At 46.8% G+C, this 8,682-nt stretch overlaps 2 protein-coding genes across 2 annotated transcripts in view; one reads left to right on the top strand and one right to left on the bottom strand.

Annotated features, from left to right (window-relative positions):
• Positions 1-4,094, top strand: part of tuft1b (tuftelin 1b) — a 15,890-nt gene extending 11,796 nt beyond the window's left edge. Inside the window, exons 8-12 of the mRNA XM_083685325.1 lie at positions 185-408; positions 623-728; positions 1,259-1,342; positions 1,599-1,690; positions 2,298-4,094. Of these exons, the coding sequence (XP_083541451.1) occupies positions 185-408; positions 623-728; positions 1,259-1,342; positions 1,599-1,690; positions 2,298-2,367 (576 nt within the window). The 3' untranslated portion in view covers positions 2,368-4,094. The remainder of the gene's footprint in view (positions 1-184; positions 409-622; positions 729-1,258; positions 1,343-1,598; positions 1,691-2,297) is intronic.
• Positions 4,095-4,230: 136 nt separating this feature from the next.
• Positions 4,231-8,546, bottom strand: LOC310815560 (protein C1orf43 homolog). The gene is made up of 7 exons (XM_083685384.1): positions 8,253-8,546; positions 8,045-8,146; positions 7,408-7,516; positions 6,861-6,917; positions 6,539-6,705; positions 6,081-6,139; positions 4,231-5,549 (listed from the first exon to the last, which is right to left on the bottom strand). The coding sequence occupies exons 1-7, from the start codon at positions 8,313-8,315 to the stop codon at positions 5,342-5,344; spliced, it is 765 nt and encodes a 254-aa protein (XP_083541510.1). The 5' UTR covers positions 8,316-8,546; the 3' UTR covers positions 4,231-5,341.
• Between the last annotated feature and the right edge of the window lie 136 nt (positions 8,547-8,682).

Genomic DNA, 8,682 nt, shown 5'->3' with positions numbered 1-8,682 from the left:
ACACCATCATCATGTCAACATGGTAGTTGGTTACACAACAATGTTCTCCACCTTGTTTTCACGCGCCTATGACCTTCCAAAGACACTCGGTGCTGTAGGCTGTGAGCTTCAAGGCTGAATTTAAGTTGAACACTCCCTCCCTCCCTCCCTCCCTCCCTCCCTCTCTCTCTCTCCCCCCCTGCAGGCGGAGAGCGGTGAGTACCGCCGTCGTCTGGACGACCAAACGGAGCGTCTGCAGAGTGTCAAGGGCGAGGCGGAGAAGAGAGGCCAGCGTGTGGAGGAACTGCAAAGGCTTCTGGGAGGCATGGAGCTGGAGGGCGCCACGCTGAGAGACAAGATGGCTGCCGGGGAGGCGGAGCTCCTGCAGCTCAGGGAGACGAATGGGGAGGGCCAGGAGGCAGAGCAGAGGTGATAATAATAATGATAATAATAATAATACTTTTTATTTTGTATAGCGCTTTTCTCAGAACTGCTCAGAACATCAAACAGACCACAATAAACTAACAAATCCAATGCGACAGTTGTTTAACCATAGTAACCTCTGTTGTATGTGTGTGTGTGTGTGTGTGTGTGTGTGTGTGTGTGTGTGTGTGTGTGTGTGTGTGTGTGTGTGTGTGTGTAGGACGGAGGAGCTGGAGAAGCAGGTGGCTGTCCTGAAGGAGAAGATCCACCACCTGGACGACATGCTGAAGAGCCAGCAGAGGAAGGTCCGCCACATGATAGAACAGGTAGGAACACACACACACGCAGAACGCACACACACACACACACACACACACACACACACACACACACACACACACACACACACACACACCCAACATGCAGACACGCAGACACACACACACACACACACCCAACACGCAGACACGCCCACACACACACACACACACCCAACACGCAGACACGCCCACACACATACACGTACACACACGCACAAGCACACGCACACACACACACACACACACACACACACACACACACACACACACACACACACACACACACCCAAAAGCAATCAGCATGCGTAGCAGAGGAAGTCAGTGATGTGGAGATGAGGCTGAGTGGTCCTCTAGGGAGCAGAGGTAGCCCACTGCTATTGATCTGCTTTGTTAAGGAGGTGGGGCAGTTCAGTCAACAGGAAAAACACACATGAATAAGTGATGATGATGAGGATGATGATGATAATGATAATGACAATGCATCCACCTCTATGTCAGTATCTATAATGCGTGTGTGTGTGTGTGTATGTGTACAGCTGCAGAACTCACGGACAGTGATCCAGGAGAGGGATCGTGTGATCAGAGATCTGGAGGAGAAGGTGGATTTCCTGGAGGCTGAGGTTAGAGTTCACACAGCTTTCCGTTACTGGAATTCATCGTTAATGGGTTGATTATTAGTGTGTGTGTGTGTGTGTGTGTGTGTGTGTGTGTGTGTGTGTGTGTGTGCGTGTGCGTGTGTACGTGTCTGTGTGTCTGTGTGTCTGTATGTCTGTGTTTCTGTGAGTGTGTGTGTGGGGTCTCTCTCTCTCTCTCTCTCTCTCTCTCTCTCTCTGGATGACCTTTGACTCACTCCGTCCTCCCCCTCCTCCTCTACAGAACAAAGAGATGCATGACCAGATGGAATACTTCCTGGGGCAGAAACATGTCTCACAGACTGCCACAGACCACAAGGCCCAGATCATCTACAGGTACACACACATATACTCACACACACACATACAGACACACAGACACAGACACACCACACTCTCAGACACACACACACACACACACACACACACACACACACACACACACACACACACACACACACACACACACACACACACTCAACACCATATTATCTCTATAACCCTCCCCCTCCTCACATCCCTTTATAGCTGTGACTCATATGTCCTGACCTACCTTTAAAACACATCTTTAAACACACCTTTCCCTTTGACCTCTGCTAACCTCTCTTAGTAGGCCTTGCTCTCATCATAGCAGACACAATGTGAATCAGCCAAGTTAGAAAGAAGAGGTGAGAACAAGGGGCAGGGAAAACAGACACAAGTTTGTGCTAAGAGTTAGGGTTAGGGTGGCCTGGGGTGGCCTGGGGTAGCACCACGGCCTACAGTGCACACATATGCCCATGTCGGCATCTTTCTCTACTGTCTCTGTCCAATAAAAACCGAAAGAAATACAAGTGTGGGACTGCCCCACTCCAAAAAAATAACCTTCAAAGCGTTTATTTTTCTGCCGTTCAAATATAGCCCCTCGTGTCTAAATACTGTGTTCCTGTTCTTGGGTCAACAGCAAACCGCTTTCACCAATCCACGGCAACAAGTCGCTTCCCTTCATCAAAGTCATCGAGACCAAGTCCTGAGCAGAGAGAGGGGAAAGAGGGAACGAGAACGAGTGAACGAACGAACAAGAGAAAGTGCGGGAGAGAGAAAGAGATGGCCGAAAGAGGGATGCAGACCCATACCTAAACCACGATCCAGTCTAACCCTAGACAATAGCTACCGAGTGTTCCAACGTATATATACTGTGTGTAAATGTATATAGCCGGCTCCTACTAGCGTTGATGCTGATATCTGTCGGATTTCAGGCCTACTGTACCAAACTGTATACGCCATCGCTTGAGACAGGGCCACAATAGAGAAGCTTTGCGGTGTGTTATTATCTGTCAAACTTTCCCAAGCAGTATCTGGAAGTCGTGGAGTTCAGCCTAGCGATGTTATATGACAGGAATGATGTCAGATGGAGTTGACAGTGAGCTCAGGGGACACTGGGACACAGTGGTACCATTTCAGCTGCGGTCACGCAGAATGGTGCTGCTTCTATCTCCCCCCCTGGGATAGACAGGCAAGACAAAACAGGACAGTTCTGTTCACACACACGCACGCACGCACACGCGCGCACGCACACACACACACACACACACACACACACACACAGGCACGTATGCGCACACACACACACATACACGTATGCGTGCACACACACACACAGTTCTGTAACTTAGTTAACTAGAATCCTCAGTGTCAGGTTCCACAGGTCACATTCCTTTGAGCCTTACACACAAACGCATTCAGTTGGTTACGGCAATGTTGTTAAGATGTTATAGAACAGAATCTGTGCTTTGAGTCATGAACTACCAGTACTTTTTTTTTCTATATTTTTCATATTCCTTCTAAAATATTCCTTTATAATTCCATGTTCTACATTTCATTTGATGTCCTCTTTTCTCTGTGCCAGGTGTTATTCACCAACCAGCTAAACGGTTAAACTGGAAAATACTACATGGATTGTGCAGTGTAGCTGATGTAACCTGATGAAAATGAATCCTAGAAATCTGTTGTGTATGAATCTGACCTGTTTCCTCTGTATACATGTAACAAGTGGCTTACAGCTTAACATCTCCCTAGATCACAGACAAGGTCTTTAGTCTGGGCCTGCCCTGGATAAACTGTACCCCAACCTGTACTGTACAGGCAGGCTCAGATATTTTCTTTTTGCATTGTCCTTTCCAGCTCTGTTACAGTAACTATGGTGGATGCGTAACCAGTACAGGTCAGCTTGGCTCAGCTCAGTTCGGCTCTGTGGTGTGAACAGGGTGTTACTGTAACGTGATACAGGGTCAGGCATCAAAAGGATCTTTACACCCCGCATGTTACTACTGATGATTAGTGTGTGCTCTCCTTGATTGTTTATACTGACTGTGCTGTCTGATTTACAAGCTGTTATTTACAAGCTGTTATTCTGTGAAATGTTGTGTTACTTCTGTTACCGTCCATCCTGGGTCCTTTAGGTTACAGGATGTACATGCCAGGGGAGGCTGGTGGAGGTAGAAATTGGAAGACGAGCTCATTGTAATGCAGGGAGTGATATGAGCACACACGTGTTTGATACTATTCTTCATTCCATTCCATGCATTACAATGAGACCGTCCTCTAATATCTGCCTCTGCCAGCCTCCCCTGGTACATACATATTTAATGTGAAAACGTTCCCTCTGTTGTAGAGAGTAGTTGTGTATAAGTTAGGTGCATGCAGTAATTGTTATTTTATTGTTGTCTTTCTTTGTTATAATAAAGCTTATTTAAAAGTATGTGGTATAATAAATGTTGTGTCCTCCTACTTGTGTCTCCACATAAACTCTTTGCCTGAAAGATTGGACACAATGCCATCTGGTGGAAGAATTGAAACACACACACTGATGAAAAAAAGTGTTTTTTTATCTCCAAACACACAAGCACATTACTACTAATACATACAGAAAAATACACAAACAAATGAAATAAATTATCTAATTTAATATAAATATACTATTTTCTATACAAACACTCATTTGACACAAATGTACATGAATGAAGTTCACATTTCAAGTCAGTTGATCTGCATATTTCTCAACAGTAGAAGTAACATTGACTCAATAAAAATCAGACGTGGGCAAAATACATATTCAAAATGGTTTGAAATTTGAAAAACTTAAGTTGTGCTTGAATTAGCTTGCCTTGCACGCAGCGTTAGCACTCCTGAGACTATTTCTCTGGTCCCTGACAAGTTCAATCAATCACACCTCAAGTTTTTAAAAATATTTGAAACCATTTCAAATCTGTGGGATTTTGCCCTCAGTCTGGTAACAACATGGGATGAAGGTGTCTGACGACATTCACATGCTCAGTCTTGGGTACATGCTGATTATGTCCAATTTAAATTAAGTCAAGTTGCAGAGTACCGGGCGCTGACCATGCTCCGCATCCTGCACCTGCTTTAGGGTTAGGGTTACACTGAACACTTTTACCCCAATTACACTACAGAGCCATGCCAAGCTGAGCCGGGCTGTACTGGGCTCGCCTGGTTACACTCTGTCATTTGTGAAAGATGAAACCCTGAAGAAGGTGGCTTGATGTTGAAACGATGGTGGATAAAGTATTGCATTTGAGTACGAGTGTGCGGCTTTCTTCTTTTCTCTGAATTGTACCTAAGGTGTGCCTGTCGATTTCCTCTTCTTTAGCTGGTGACGGATCCACAGTAGTTGCTGAAACAGTGCTGGAAAAGACAATGTGTGAAAGGAACATGTCTTTGTCAGCACAGTGTGGTTCAGGTGGGCCCTGTAGTGTGTAAAGCCAGAATGTTTTTGGTCATCCTCCATAGCAATCTGTCATAGGATGCTCTCCAGTATGGTGGTCTCATAGAGTGGTCTCCAGGGGGTAAAGCCAGTATGCTTGTCTCTCATAGGGTGCTCTCCAGTATGGTGGTCTCTCATAGGGTGCTCTCCAGTATGGTGGTCTCTCATAGGGTGCTCTCCAGTATGCTTGTCTCTCATAGGCTGCTCTCCAGTATGGTGGTCTCTCATAGGGTGCTCTCCAGGGTGTTGTAGTTGTCCTTGAAGCTCTTGAGTTCCAGGAAGTGTTTGGGCCTCTTGCAGCGCTGGCCCGTGGAGGGCAGGTAGGTCACCTGGATGGTGGAGGGGCTGCTGCGGACCGGGGAACCCGTCAGGTCCTTGGCCGCTGACTGGTGCTGCTGGTCCAGACTGGTTGAACTGGAGTAGGCTTTCACACTGATGGAAGGAGGGGGGGGGGGGGGATGAGGAAAGGAAGGGGATGGAGGGAGGGACACAGGGAGAGTGGGAGGGATGAGGGAAGGAAGGGGGGAGGGAGGGACAGATCAAGGGAGGGATAGAAAGAAATAAAGTAAAAAAAGAGAGAAAGAGGAGAGTATTAAACTATCTAGGCTGCCCAAGCGAGAACAGTGATATCTTGTGAAAAAAAGGATTGGGGAATCCACCTAGTACTAAAAAAAACAAAAAAAAACGTCTTAGCAGATGCATTTAAAGGCTTAGTGTGTTCTTCAGATCCATCAACAGCATTGTCGCCTTCCTATCACCTCTCCTTTATTCCTCCCATCCTCTCTCCTACCTTCCTCCTCTGCACCCATTGGAGGAGAACATCAAAGGGGAGGGCGCTAAGAGCATGGAGAATATTCTCCTCCAGTGCGGTTTGAGAAGAGGAGGATTAGGAGGACGGACTATTGGTATGGGATGCAGCCCGGGGCAGGACCCGTCTTATCTGTGAACCATGCAACGACTTACACATCAGCCAGTTCATTCAGAGCGTCCTGGTATTTCAGGAACTCCGCTTCTCCAAAGACCTGGAACACACAGCGAGATTCACAGTCACGACACCAACACCACCGTGAACATCCATAAACGCACAGTCCAGTCAAAGACAGGTCACTAGGACAGTTCTACATGAGTATAGGCACGCCACTCACACAGTAACACACCGCTAAGTAGCCATGTATGTACTTGACAGGTCACACACACGTTCTCCCCGCGAACAGTCACACAGAACAAGCATGTGGGACTGCAGTCGTCTCACATGACAGGTCACACACTCAAGCAGTGACACATGAGAACGTGTGCACGCGCACACACGAGAACACACACACGTGCACACACACACACACACACGTCCTGTGACGTGATGTGCTCTCACTCGCTCTCACTCACACACACACACACACACACACACACACACACCCACACACCCCTGTCCCATGGCGTGCACTGTCGTAGCCCTCCAGCAGGTTGTCAATGAGGGTGCTGCGGCTGCTCTTGATCAGAGAGTGGGAGTTACGCAGCTCCAGGAGCCAGTTGCGGAAACTGCGTCCGGTGACCGCACTTGGGGTGCGGCTTATCTCGTGAAGGGGGATCCCTGGAGGTGGAGAGAGAGGGAGAGAGAGAGAGGGAGGGAGGGCGAGTAGGGAGCAAGAGCAAAAGAGAGAGAGAGAGGATGTTCAATTTCAAACAGAAGACAAAATGAACTGACAATATTTTGCCTCATGAGGATGCCACTCCCTGGGCGTGTACCTGAGTCACGGATGGCATCCAGCGCCTTCATTCTGTACAGGTAGTTGTAGTAGCAACCTGGGGATAGATCAAATACAGGGAACATCAGCAATGCGCTCACTCCCTACTTTAAAGGGTCACTTCACCACTTTTTTGACATCATATTCATTTTCTCCAGCATAGAACAATGTTCTATGTTCTGTAGTGAAAAGAATAAGAAAAGGTCCTAAGAATACTCCTCGGAATTATGTCATCAGGAGGAAGAAAAAAAAGGAAAAAAAGAAGTTTTTCAAAAACAACAGCTCCCAACACCCAGTTTCCAGTCAGGGGGCTGTAGTTTGCAGCTGTTGTTTTTGAAAATCACTGTCTTCGTTTTTTTTCAAACTAACATGATGTTAAAAAGTGGTGAAGTGTCCCTTTAAAACACTACACATAATGTCCACCATACCAAGATAATCATTGACATCATCAAATGTATAAAGCGCTTTTCGAGAGACACACACACACAGAACCTTTTATAAAGAAAGACCTTGATGTGTTCGAGGTCTAAACTGGATCAGTGACTCACTGAACGGTGTCCCCGGCCTCAGCCTATCATCTTGCTCGGAGAGGAGACGGGGTTCAAAGCGGATATCCACGACCTTCGACAGGCGTGCATCGATCTTCTCCCGCAAACCCTAAAAAACAGCAGTAGCAGCAGCAGCAACAGCAAAAAAAGGGAGAAGAAAATTCCAATTATCTGTTTGACAGACGACAGCAATGGTAGGTTAACAGGCTACGTGGACTAGCTGCCATCTTACGTAACTTATCCAATCCTTTCAGATCTATACAGACAGTATACATAGTCTCTACTGTTTGTATTCTGTCTGTATGTGTCCAAGCCAGGGAGTAGGGGCTGGGGGTTGTTTAGAGATGGGACCTAACGGTTAGAAGATCCTCAAGATGGAACAGCATACAGGAAGAACTATGGGGTACTTGACTGACCAGCAAACCAATATCGAATTTTCAAATTGGTGAAATAAAATGATTTGTTATTGAAAATGACTTGGCTTAATGGTAGATGCTTGGGTCTTCCACGTGAGGGTCTGGGGGTTCGAACCCCGCCCGTCCCACTATATGCTCTATGGATGACTAGCAGAGAGAGGGGCTTAGGAGGGTTCTAGATCGGTCAGTGTCTTATAACAACAGTCAATTGGGTCTCCTGCCTTTGGTGCGTTGTGTCCGATAGGGGCGTGTGGTCCTCTCCGAGACCTCATAGCAAAACGCATGATCTGCCGCTTGACGAAGATGAACAGCAACACGAACACCTGCACAGGTCAGGACCATCATGTCGGTTAACATGAACAAGAACCACAACCGAGCTATATCTACACACCACACACATGTTCTTCTTCTTCTGCAAATGTCACTTACCAGGCTGCCATAGGCCATCACTAGTACTACGTTCACACCTGACAAAGGTGACTCGGCCATCATGAAAACTGTCCTTAGATGAGATGTTCAGTTTGGCTAGCTGCAGATTTCTTTGGGGACGTTGTGTTGTATCAGACTTCAAGGCTACTACGAGGTTTGATCGGGTTGCCATTGATTTAGTGAATCAAACATTGATCCCATGCATGGTGAGACGGTGAATCGAATTTGTCTAAGCCTAAATGATGAATTTAACGAAGAAAGCCCACCGCGGCATGAATCCAAGACAACAGCAGACGGGCGGTCAGCTTGTTGTGGGTTGCAAAGCACATGCGCAGGACTGGTGGAACTACAAACTACCGTAACAACTGTAATAAAGGGATATTCAATTGTTTGCCTTGCCAAATACACACAATCTGTAAATCAATGAGGT

Source organism: Argentina silus (genome assembly GCF_951799395.1).
Source record: "Argentina silus genome assembly, chromosome: 14".
NCBI classification, from domain to species: Eukaryota; Metazoa; Chordata; class Actinopteri; order Argentiniformes; family Argentinidae; genus Argentina; species Argentina silus.
Note: the sequence above shows the minus strand (reverse complement) of the source record. Positions and strands in the feature narration are given on the sequence as shown.

Coding starts and splice junctions, on each gene's coding strand:
- LOC310815560 (XM_083685384.1), bottom strand. CDS start 8,315: ATGATGGCCGAGTCACCTTTGTCAGGTGTGAACGTAGTACTAGTGATG. Junction 6,918..7,407: donor GAGGCCGGGGACACCGTTCA/GTGAGTCACTGA, acceptor ATCTATCCCCAG/GTTGCTACTACAACTACCTG. Junction 6,706..6,860: donor GGATGCCATCCGTGACTCAG/GTACACGCCCAG, acceptor CTCCACCTCCAG/GGATCCCCCTTCACGAGATA.